This window comes from Oryctolagus cuniculus, chromosome 12 (genome assembly GCF_964237555.1).
Source record: "Oryctolagus cuniculus chromosome 12, mOryCun1.1, whole genome shotgun sequence".
In the NCBI taxonomy this organism is placed as follows: domain Eukaryota; kingdom Metazoa; phylum Chordata; class Mammalia; order Lagomorpha; family Leporidae; genus Oryctolagus; species Oryctolagus cuniculus.
This window is the reverse complement of record NC_091443.1, coordinates 24,193,375-24,206,034: the sequence shown is the minus strand read 5'-3', so window position 1 is coordinate 24,206,034 and position 12,660 is coordinate 24,193,375. Positions and strand designations below refer to the sequence as shown.

Below are 12,660 nucleotides of genomic sequence, written 5' to 3'. Positions count from 1 at the left end.
ACTCACCCTGGCCTGCAAACGGGAGAGATGACTGCCAAAAATCCATCCCCAAAGACCGACTGAAACAAGAACTCAAAGATTCGAAAGAACCTTCAACATGGGTAATGGGGGGTGGGGGGGATAAAGAAAGAAAGAAAAGGAAGAAACCAGCCTGAATCCAGAGTCCTCATCACCTTTCTAAAGGAAACAAGTTCTTAAGCCAATTCGGCATATGGCTGTGTCTGAAGAATGACTTGAATTAGGAAGGTAGCATAGAGATGGAATCTACAAATCTTTCCCTACCCTAACTCCTCTCCCACCACACACACACACACACACACACACACACCAGAAAAACACTGTAAATCAGAAAAAGTGTATTTAAAGGGTTTTGATGCAAAGAACTGAAATCACAGCATCCTCTCAGGAGAGAAACAAAGCGGCCAGAATCTGCTCCCATCAAGCCAACTGGGGGAACGCAGGCTGGCCGAGCACCTGCACCGGGCCACAGTGAGTCACCCTGGTTGATTTCCACTGCAGTCCTGTAAGGGAGGCATCACTACCCCATTTCCCAGGTCGGGGACTAAGACTGAGGCTTGGTCACTGTTTACAAAGTCACTGGAAAACCCTCCAAAGCCACTTCTTCCTTCAAAATGTCTCTTTTTTATGATTGTCCTCACTAGCACCTTGAAAGTTTGATGACAGAAGCCTAAAGCCCATGCTGCAGATGAAACTGAGAAAGGCAATTTAAAACGTCATCTTGTCCTAACTGCCACTTTCATTTCAAAGAAGCCCTCATAAACTGGGACCTCCGAGCTCTGGCACAACTTCAGCACCCGCGAGCCTCCAGGGCCCTGCTGCTCTCCCCCATCCACCTCACTCAACTCTGTCTCTCTGTCGTGAAGAAGTCAAACAGCACAGCTGAATCCCCTGCAAAGCATCGGGATACGAACTTGGAAGGGCCGCTGGCATCAGAAGTGTCCTTCACAGCGGATTTCCTTCCAAGTTCATTCTTCCTTAGAATGAAATACGGTTCCAAGAATTCCCCTGATACTCAGATCACATGGAGATGATAAAAGCCAAACCTTATTCATTAGGAGCTTCTGGAAAAGGCGCAACTCTCTATCAACATCCCTTAAGCCAAGGAAATGCACCTTGCCAGAGAAGTCTGAGTATAAGCAAAACACAATCAAAACCAAAAAGCCAGGAATCAGCACACCTCTATGCGAAACCTGCTTATGTCTCACTAAGGGTGAAATTCTGCATGAAGACTTTATCTTCTATTTGCTTGTGGGACCTGGCACAGGTCATCCATCTATTGGGAATATGCCTCCACTAAACTCAGATCCAGGGTCGCTTCCTCACTACAGCCCCCTACACAGGTAGGGTTAGTTAGCATAAAGCTCCCCAAGCCAGGAAACCACTACACTCGCAGTGAAAACTACTCAAGGTGCCTACTAACGCAGGAAAGCCATAGAGGGCCAGAGTGTGTTTTCACACCGGCTGTCCCCGGACTGACAGACAGGAAGTGACATGGACGGTCTCCTGGGTAAGTCTTCACTGTGTTTCCATGCGAATTATTTATATATACATAAATAGTCCACAAATAAGGTTCTTTTAAGCAAAAGGCTGCAGATAACACAGTAAAGTATGAGTAGTGGCAAGTTCTAGCTAGTGGGGTTATAAATAGTTTTACCTATTTACTTTGTTTTCCAAATGTTCTTTTATAGGCGCGCGAGACCTAATTTGAAATAAATTTTTTCAGACTTACAAACAAATAAACCAATGAATCAATGGAGGAATGCAGCACCACAAACAGGGCCTCGCCTTACTTGTCCTGATGTCCTCCCCAGCCTTGCGCCTGGCTCAGTGCCCTGCACAAAGAATGTGTTCAGTGCATCTGTGCAATCAGCGTTGAGTTGTCAAACTCCTGCACTTAAGAAGCCTTTCAACAGCGGCAAGCACTGGGACCAGTGGTTAAGGCACAGTGCGGGATGCCCACATCGCGTATCAGGGGCCCTGGGCTGGAGTCTCAGCTCACTCCCGATTCCAGCTTCCTGCCAATGCGGACCCTGGGAGGCAGCAGGTGATGGCTCAAGCAACTGGGTCCCTGCTATATATGGAAGAACTGGACGGAACTCCTGGCTTCCAGCTTCCTCCTGACCCATCCCTGACCATTGTAGGCATTTAGGGAATGAGCCAATGGTTGGGGGGGGGGGGGAGCTCTCTCTCCTTCTCACAAATAATTTTTTTTAAAGAAGCTATTTACAGGGCTGGCACTGTGGCGTAGCATGTAAATACGATGCCTGCTGTGCTGGCATCCCATGTGTGTGCGGGTTCAAGTCCTGGCTGCTCCACTTCTGATCCAGCTCTCTGCTGTGGCCTGGGAAAACAATAAAAGATGGCCCAAGTCCTTGGGCCCCTGCACCCATGTAGGAGACCCAGAAGAAGCTCCTGGCTCCTGGCTTCAGATCAGCACAGTTCTAGCAGTTGTGGCCAACTGGGGAGTGAACCAGCAGAGGGAAGACCTCTCTCTTTCTGCCTTTCTTCTCTCTGTGTAACTCTGACTTCCAAATAAATCTTTAAAAAAGGAAGCTATTTACTCAACAAAACCAGATGTTGCTTGGCCAAAAAGCTGAAAAGTAAAAAGTAATAAATTCAAAAATTTCTATTTCCAGATCTTTGCTTAATACAGATTTTAGGAAATAATCCTCTTACCCTAGGAAAACGGACTAAGAATAGTCAGCGCTGGGAGCAGGTGCTTGGCACAGTGGTAAGAAACCTTTTGGGATGGCTGCATCCTTTACTGGAGGGCTAGGCTTTGAGTTCTGGCTCCATTCCTGACTCTGGCTTCCCACTAACATGTACCCTGAGAGGCAACAGGTGATGGCTCTAACACAAGAGTCCCTGCCACCCATGTGGGAGACTGAGGGGGTCTCCAGCTACTGAGGCCACACAGATGTGAAATCTCTCTCTCTCTGTCTCTCTCCCTCCCTCCCTCTCTCTTCATTCTTTTCCCTCTCTCCCCCCCCTCCATCTCCCTCCTTCTCCTTCTCTCCTCCCTCTACCTCTCTCTGCCTTTCAATTAAATAAAGTATACAAAGAAAAAGTGTTTAAAGAAGAATGGTCATCACTTTGAACTAGTCAGTGACAGCAGATAAGCTGCTTAACCTGTTAAGGGGATACGTGCTATCTTTCCACAGCAAAGCAACTTGTTAAGGGTATGTGCTATCTTTCCACGCTGAGAAACTGAAGTAGAATGATTTCGGCCCTAGGGGGATATTGGAAAGATGTTAGAGGATACAAAATTTCATTTAGACATAAGAAGGTCAAGAGATCTAGCTGGAGCTAACAATGCACTGGATACTTGAAAACTATTCTGTGTGAGTGGATGGGGGGTGGGGTTAGCCTAGCAGTTAAGATGCCCACATCTTGTAGCAGAGTCCCTAGATGCTACCTGTCTCCAATTCCTGACTCCAGTTTCCTGCTGATGCAGACCCTGGGAGCAGCATTAAGGCTCATAAAAGTAGCCTGTTACCTATGTGAGAGACCTGGATTTTGTTCCTGGATCCTAGCTTTAGCTTGGCCCAAATAACAGCTAGACCTCATTCTCATATTTCTTTCTCTTTCTCTCTCTTCCTCCCTCCCTCAAATATTAATAAAAATTTGTTTAAAAAGTTAATTTTAAGTATTCTCACCACAAAGAGGTGCTAAGTGGTACAGTATTGGTTAATTAGCTTGATTTCACCATTCTGCAATGTATACACACTATACACACACCAAAACACCCTGTTGTATACCATAAATGTCCACAATTTTTTCATTTCTCAGGCTAGAGTTTCACTCCTTGAACTATGACAGATGAGACTAAAGTCCAGGTTCCAAGAAGGAAGCCTTTACCCACTCCAGGAACAGGGCTGCCATTTATCCAGACACCTTGGCCCCACCTCATGTCCATCTGGAGTCTCCAAATGCTGCTGCCAAGCCTACACACTGGGAACCTGATTGCTTCATTTTCTCCAAGTACAAACCATAAAACACACGTAGGACAGCTCCTGTACACCAAGGGGCATGGAAACCGATACCTGGAGGGCTACCTGGCCAAAGCCATCAAGAACCTCATAAGAAACACATCCCCTCTGGCCTGCCCACTGCACCTCCAGGAATATCAACTAAACACATGTGCAAAAGCTTAACTTTTTAGAAAGGTGATTCATGGCATCATTTGTAAGGATGAAAAAAAAATGGGTAGAACCTTAATTACCACGGAGGACACTGACTCTAAGCCCACGGGATGGAATCCTACCAGCTCACCATATATGATGTTGCAGAAACACATTTATCGACACTGAAACCTACTCACAGTGAAAAACAACCAGTTACAAAACAGCATGAACTCATCATTGGCAACCGATAGCATTAGAGATATGCCTCAGAGAAAGGGCTGGAAACTCTGCGCATAGAACTGCTTAACAGGGGTAGAAAAACGCGTGGCTGTTCTTTTCTAAGTTCTTCGTACTTTCTGATTTTCCCTGCAGTGAACATTTCATTAGAAATCCCTACATGCGGGAAATCCTGGAAATAAGCAACCAAACAGTGCATCAGCATCCGCCCTCCGGCCCTTGCCCTCTCCTGCCCCAGCTGCCAAGCAGTCTTCCCGGGTGAGTGACTCCTGGGCAGGGCCTTGGTTCCTTTCTTCACTTCCCAGCCACTCTGGCCCCACGAGCACCACAAGAGCAGTCAGGATCGGCGCACGTGCGCATTCAGGCAACTCCGAGCCAAGCAAGCCCTGGCTTCCGGCCCACGATTCAGCCAGCCCCAGGGCGACTCAGGGGTCAGCACCCCGGGTCACCGCCACTCACCTCCTCCGAGGGCGCTGCCCCGCGTCGGACCTCCTCGTAGGCGCCCACCTGGTCCCAGGTGGCCACGAAGGCGTGCGTGGGGCTGAAGGGAGCCGCGGCGCGCGGGAAGCCTGCACTCACGTAGCGGGCGGCCAGGCCCAGCACCGCCGGGGAGGAGTCCTGGCGGTACAGGACGCGGCCCCTGCCGCCGCTCGTGTCGATGTCGGCCAGGAAGGGGGCGATGGCCGGGAAGTCTGTGGGCAGGTCGTCGTCCACGTACTGCGTCTCCCTGGGGAAGTCCTGGGTGGAGATGATGCCGTTGGTGCCCACCTGGGAGAGGAGAGGGGCGAGCGGTGAAGGTGGTCCCAAACCGCGGCGACTCCCCGGGGAGAACGTCCGCAGGTCCCAAGAGGGAGCCCTCAGCCCCGCAGGCGCGCACAGGCTCCTGGCGGGGCGCGCCGCAGACCCCGCCCCGGGCGGCCCCAGCTTCCTCCCGGACCCTAGTGGGCTGGCCGAGGGTCCTCGCTGCCCATGGCAGCGGGTCCGGCCGCCGCGTCGCGCCGCGGGAGCCAGAGGGGACCCGTTTCCCCACTTCTCAAGCCAGGGGTTCCACGAGACCCCGCACGCCGCACGCACACCGCGGCGGGACTCACGTAGAGGTTGCGGAACTGGGCGTCGTAGAAGCGCAGCGGGACGGCCAGCTGCACGGCGGCCGAGCTCTCGTCGTCGCCCTCCCGCAGCCGCTGGTCTCCGTGCGTCTCCCCGTAGGGGAAGAGCTCGTCCGGGTGCAGCGCCGCGGCCCGCGACAGCAGCAGTAGCAGCAGCAGCAAGAGCGGCGGCGCCCGTCCGGCCGCACGGTGGTCCAGCATGCTCGCTCGGCCCGGGGCAGCCCAGCCGCTCTGCGCGTCCCGCCGCTCTGCGCGTCCCGCCGCTCTGCGCGTCCCGCCGGTCCGCAGCGCGCCCAGACCCTGGCTGTCGGCGGGCGGCCGCGCAGCGGCGACTCGGACCCCGCCCAGCGCGCGGATTGGCTGAGGCCCTGGGCCAGGGACCAATCCCCAGCGCGGAGAAAAGTCTGGCCGCGGCCCCCGCATCTGGTTCTCGTTAGACAGCGGTCCCGGGAGCTGCGGGCCGGGCTGGGGGAAGCCGCTGCTGGGCGGGGCTGCGCGCTCCCCTCGTCCTCTGCTGCCCCGGCCGCTCTCCCGTCGGGGGACCCAGGGGCCGTCCAGGTCCAAGGGCGGCGGCGCGGCAGGAGGGGACCTCTGCGTGCCCAGTCCCAAGCCCCGGGGGGCAGCCGCGGGGTGCGGGGGCGCTGCCGTCCGAGGGTCCGCGCCATCGGGGCCAGATGCGCAGGGGGCATTTAGGCAGCCTTCTCGGGCGCGTCACTGCCCACAGAGGTTGGGGGGACTCCCGAGTTCTGTCTGCCCCGGGGGCCCGAGCCACCCACCCTTTGAAATACCCACGGGCGGCTTAACCTCCCAGGGGATAGTCTGGGAGACGCGACCTGGGGGGTCCGCACCGTCTGGGGCGCAGGCGGGCCCCCTTGCCACCTCCGGCGCCTTCCCTGGAGGAGACAGCCCGCGGGCCTGGCCCCGGGGCAGATTCTATTTATTCCGGAGGACTTGCACTTTCCCGGAATCTGTTTTCTCTCTCAGCCCCTCTGTGGGGTCCTTAACTGAGCTACCTAAAAAGAAATGCAAGAAAAAGCTAAGCCTTGGAGCTGCCCCTGAGGGACTCTGGAGAGATGGATTGCTGGGTGTTCATTCCGACCAGGCAGGTCCGAACGAGCTCGCGGGAGACGGCCAGCTGTGAGGCTGCACGAACACAAAACGGAAAATTGGCCCAAAGCAGTTTGTTTTCTCCAACTTGTAAAACCTTATCTACGCTCCCACGTATATGGTGTTTTTCAAGGGTCAGGTGTTTTCAGTTGACTGAGAAAACGTAGGTGACTTAACTTGCTCAAAGTCATCTAAATTTACTCCCTTGATTTAAAATTCTCCACGGGTCCCCTATGGTTTTTCCCAATCTGTCAATTCCACGTAGTAATAACAACTAATATTCCCTTATTGGCTCTCAGCGACAAGCTGGTGAGACTGGTGGCTAAGGATCCCCAGTGCCTGGTGTCACCCCCTCGCATAACTCCTGGCCCAGGGATGGGGACTGGCCTTGGGATTCCTCCCTCCCTTTCTTCCTTTATTTGTTAGAGAGTCAGAGGGACAGAGAGAGAGCCAGATGAAGACAGAGTTCCCATGTGCTGATTCACTCCCCTGAAAACCTGCAACAGCCAAGCTGGGGACAGACTGAAGCTGAGAGCCTGGAATTCAATCCAGTTCCCCCAACAACTCGAGCCATGGCCACCTGCTGCCCCCCCCCCCCCCCCGCCGCCCTGGTGTGTATCAATGGGAAGCTGAAAGCAGGAGTGGGTCTGGTATTGAGGTCAGGCCCTCCAATATGCCATATGGGCATGCCAGTGTTAGGCCACATGTCCACCCCCTGGCCTTCTGACCAATAGAATGTTTCAAAAAAAAAAAAAAGTCAAGATTGTGATTTCCGTTTTGCTAGATTATCTCAGTGACTGATGGTCCCAACTGTTACACTGGGGAGTCTCCCATAGTAAGAAACTGAGGGCAACCCCGGGCCAACAACCAGCAAGGACATGAATTCCACTCACAGCCATGCTACCTGAGCTTGGAAGTGGATCCTTCCCCGATCTGGGTCTTGAGATGACAACTCAGCCCAGACGACCCTTGGACTGCAGTCCTGTGAGAGGCCCTAAGGCAGAGGACCCCATTAAGCCAGAGCCCAGATACCAGACCCCCCAAAAACTGAGAACTAATAAACACACGTTGCTTTAAGCCATTATATTTGGGGATAATTTATCATGCAGCCACAGATAAATGATACAAGTTGGACACTGTGTTGAGGAAATTAAGTCTTAAAAATACTTTCCATTGATACTGACCCAAGGTCCTTTGGCTCCTTTGCAATAGAAATGGACAAGAGGCCAGGATGCCACCCTCACAAGGTTGACTGGGGCTCATGCTTGGTGCACAAGGGAGACAGCACAGGGGAAGAGGTTCTTGAATGAAGGAAACACCTGTGGGAAGGTGTGGCCACATCTTCTCTGTCTCTGGTTCCCCAACTGCATAAAGCAGGGCACTTTGGTGTGCACCCGGCTCAGTATTCAGGGCATCCCCAGTGCTTTATTTTGCACAGGACACACTCAAAATTGCAGTATTGCTCTCTACTGTCTCTGCAGGAAGTGAGCAAGTGAGGGTTGGGAAGTCTGATTTGGCAGCAGGGGGTCTGGATGCTCCTTGCTCCTGATTGGTTTAGAACTGGAACTGGGTACGAATCAGATTAGGAGGGGTTCCTACATTCATCCTCTCTCATTATCCTGTGGCTGTTAAGTACCAGAGCTGAGATTTAAACTCAGTTCTGTCTGATCTCTAACCTACTCTGAACCGCGGAATCATACCAGTACCAACTGCCACAGTGCGCTTTGCAAAGTGCTTCTAACTTAGGTCACTAACTTCATCTCCTGCCACACCACCTTTCTGCTGACATTTCAATTCTCAGATGCAACATCCATTTCTATGATTTAGTGCATCCTCACGTGCTAGGGCATTAACGACCTTGCAACTTCCCAGGCAGCCTCAAACCAACAGCAACTCTCCTTTCAATGCTTGAATGGGGGCTGGTGCTGTGGCGCAGTAGGTTAATCCTCCAGCTGCGGTGTCAGCATCCCATGTGAGCACCGGTTCTAGTCCTGGCTGCCCCTCTTCCAATCCAGTTCTCTGCTATGGCCTGGGAAGGCAGTAGAAGATGGCCCAAGACCTTGGGTCCCTGCAACCGCATGGGAGACCCAGAAGAAGCTCCTGGCTCCTGGCTTCGGATCGGCACAGCTCCAGCCATTGCAGCCATTTGGGGAGTGAACCAGCGGACGGAGGACCTTTCTCTCTGTCTCTCCTTTTCACTGTAAGTAGCTCTAACTTTCAAATAAATAAATCTTTGGAAAAAAAAAAAGAAAAGAAAAAAGGCTTGAATGAAAGCTCTCCTGGAAACCACAGTAGAGCTGGAAGCATCTTCTGTGTGCCCTGTGCGTGCCACGAGCCTATCTCCCGTCGCATATTTTTCATAACCCTGACTTCCACATGTCCGCCTCACCACCTCTGTCACACCTTCAAAGCAGGGATTTCATCTGACTCAGTGCCTGCCACAATGCCTGCCTGACTCATTAGGAAAAGTTTAAGAAGTGTGTGTTGCAGGCCAGCCTGGAGACGATGACTTCTATTTGCTGGCCCTGAAAGCAACATTCTTTCCCCTACATCACCTTTCCTGCCACCCTGACCTGACTCTGCAATCTGCTTTCCAGGCTGCCTAGCAACTCACCTACCACTGCTCTCCAGTTTTTGTCACTCACTCATTCAACAACTATTTCCTGCAAACTGACCCTGACAAACCCAACTCTGTAAGAAATAAAGGAGTACAAGATGTGGCCACTGACCCTAGAAGCTCACAGTCTGTGTGGGAAAACAAGGCATCAAACTTTGTTAAGAAATAAGGGATGCTATCATGTAGTGTGAATTGAACAGCAAAATGGGCCAAGGGGACCCTGGAACCAAGAGGTTGTCACTAGTTTTGAATGTGATACTGAGTACAAAGCAGTAAATCCAATAGACAAGAGGCCAAAGTGAACGGTCTTGCTTCTCTGTCCCCTTAAATTGGCTGAAGTCTCCTTCCAACGTGAGGCTCTGGACAGCTGTGTTACTTAAGCAGACGCTCCTTTGAGCATTTATTATAATTTTTTATAATTATAATATTTTTTAAAGACTTTTTGGCACCACAGAGTAGTTTCTGCTTTAGAATGTCACTTAGTTCCTTGGGGAAAAGAAAGAAAAATCTGTCATAGCCATTTCACCCGTGCAGGTGAATACTGAATTAGTACTTCTCTTGTATCCACATCTCCCTTTCCAAGGTAGAATTTCCATGACCTGCCAGACTGGCAGGAAGGCAGGGGTTCCTTTCAGGCTGGGGCTTAAAGAGAATTTCTTTGGTAGACGTTTCTAGTCGCCCTGGATTGGGTCCTCACAATGGACTGAGCACTGCTTGAGAAGTAATGTTATTTACATGCAGGACTTCATCCCAAGCCAGGATGGCACCAGAGGCTTTGCCAATAGACCTCCCCAAAGTCTCCACAATGTGTGTGTGTGTGTGTGTGTGTGTGTGTATTTATATTTCAGTTATAAATACCATGACTTCAAGAATGATGACACCTCCTTTGAATTTAACCAAGAGAATGAAAACACATTTGTTCCCCAGGGTGGCAAATAGAGGTTGGCATTCAAGAGCAAGTTCTATGTATAGCGCTGACGGCTCCCTGTGCATGTTGGTATTAGAGGTGGCCTTGGCACAGACTGCCCCTGTTCTTGTTGCACATGGTGATTCTTTGCATAACTTTACTAGCCATCAAATTCCAGGGTGGGCGGGCTCACGTGTGGAAAAATAGACAAGCAAATTAGCACGTCTTCACAGACTCAGGTTTAATGGCAATTGTGCTATGCTCAAGAAAAATCTTCGAGTGAGGAAGTGTCTGAATTAAAACGATCACTGTGGGAAGACTCTGGGACTTTGACTCTTTTGGTATAAATCACGGCACATGCGATTTTTTTTCCATGACATTTTTAAGCATAGAGACAGCTGGGGTGGCAGACAGTATTGGATGCTTTCCCGACAGCCATCTGCTTTTGTTCCTTGGTCTCAGGGATCCCATATTGTCAGGTAATGGGTGCAGTAATCCCGGGAATGAGTAAGCTCTCGGGCCTGGCAATGAGCTACACTTGGCTGAAGAAGATCATGATTGCAGGTGGCTCTGTTTATCCCTGGTGGATATGTTCGAAGATATTCATTGGATGCCTGAAACCACGGCTAGTACCAAACCATATACATAGGAATCTGCAAAGACATGCTTATATATATATATATATACACACACACATATATATACACTATGTTTTTCCCTGTACACATATACCTATAATGAAGGTTAATTCATAAATAAGGCACAGTAAGAGATTAATGATAACAACTAAGAATAGGATAACTGTGACAATATACTGTAATAAGAGCTATTTAAAGATTATATATTTTTATTTCTGGATTTTTCCATGTAATCATTTAAGACTGTGGCTGTGTGTCACCGAAACCACAGAGAGCAAACCACCAGCCAGGAGCTGTGCTGCAAGCCGCCCCCTCTGCAGGGATCCAGGCAGTGCCTCCGGCCATTTCTTTGTGGTATCTCCTATGAGTTCCTCCTCCTCTGCCTCCATTGTCTCAAAACCCATTCCCAATGCTCTTCTCTGCCCACACTGTCCATGAGTGCCTGATGTCTCCAATGGCCTCACCCCCCACCCACGGTCTAAGAACCCCCACAGACATCCCTAGCCTGGAGCCCTCACTTGACTTTTGAATTTGCACCAAGTCTCTGCTGCACATCCCCTAAGATTACTCCTCAGACCTCCAAATCGGAGAACAGAGTCACCACTCAGAATTTCAGCGTTTTCAATTTCAGTTAATGCCAACAGTGTCTGCTCCTTCTGTGTTACCAATGCCCTGTCCTATCTCTCACCTGCCAGTTTCTGGGGCAGAAATGAATTCTTGGCTTTCCCAGTGCTTATTCCAATCTCCTACTCCCTTGTCCACAACTTCTCTTGAAATAAGATTTTTGCTTTCTCAGCTTCTGTTGTTGTCAAAAGTGGCCATCTGGTATCATCCCATCCTAACTGCCAGAAATCTGCTTAAAGTCTGGTGCCTCTGGGAGGACTTTTTAATTGGTGAGATTAAGGGAATAGCTGTTTTCTCCTCTTCTGCCCATCTTACACATGGATGTGGTGTTTGGGGTTTGGCCAGCTGTCTTCTGATCATGCCAACTACGAGGGCAAAAGCATGGCAAAGCAAAAGGACAGAGAACAGAGGTATCTAAGGCAGTCAGTGACTGTCACCAGTTTCCTTGCTATTTGGGGAGATCCTGTGAGTGGCATTCAAAAAGTCCTGAGGTACCAGCATTGGGCATGGTGATTGGGATGCTACTTGGAAAACTCACGTCCCATATTGGCTGTCTGGTTCAAGTCCCAGCTCCACTCCTAATTCCAGCTCTGCCCACCCTGGGAGGCAGCAAATGATGGCTCCAGCCTTTGTGCCCCTGCCACCCATGTGAGAGCCCCAGATTGAGGTCCTGGCTCCTGACTTCTACCTGGCCCAGCATTTGAGGACTAAAGCAACAGATGGGAGAGCTCTCTATCTGTCTCAGTCTCTGTTTCTCTGTACTTCAAATAAATAAATAAGTACATAAATAAAATTTTGAAGTTCTCAGAAAGTGTTATGAAAAGACTACACATGCATTTCAAATTTTTTTGCACAAAATAAACATCTTTAATTCCATTTTCCACAAACTTTTTGAAGCTGCCTCACATGTGCTAAAGCCACTGTTACATGCAGCAGTGCCCAGCCCTAAATGACAGTCTTTCTCAAGAGCCTTTCTCCACACACATCTAAAAACTGATCTGACCTGCACACATCTCTACCTACAGTCTTTCAGTGGATCCCCCTCACCTTCGTGGCAAAGCTGCAGGTGTCCAGCAGCGACATCGGCTCCTGTCTATCACCTCCTTCCGTTTCCTGCCTTCCATCTTCAGATGGGCTGCTGTTGGCTGCCATCTGCACAAGCAGCTTGGCCTCTGTGTGTGCTGTTCCTTGTCTGGAACACTTTCCTGTCTTCCGATGAGCTCTCATTCAATATTCAGTTTAGTCGTCACAGCACATAGGCAGCCTCCTGTGGTTTCCA

At 50.6% G+C, this 12,660-nt stretch overlaps 1 protein-coding gene across 2 annotated transcripts in view; it reads right to left on the bottom strand.

The window, feature by feature from the left end:
• The window catches only part of NID2 (nidogen 2), a 71,704-nt gene extending 65,814 nt beyond the window's left edge, over window positions 1-5,890 (bottom strand). The window contains exons 1-2 of one of the 2 annotated variants that reach the window (XM_051822843.2): window positions 5,474-5,890; window positions 4,842-5,150 (exon numbers count right to left, since the gene is read on the bottom strand). In XM_051822843.2, the coding sequence (XP_051678803.2) occupies window positions 4,842-5,150; window positions 5,474-5,689 (525 nt within the window). In that variant the 5' untranslated portion in view covers window positions 5,690-5,890. The remainder of the gene's footprint in view (window positions 1-4,841; window positions 5,151-5,473) is intronic. The other variant, XM_051822844.2, reaches the window with a different exon arrangement.
• Between the last annotated feature and the right edge of the window lie 6,770 nt (window positions 5,891-12,660).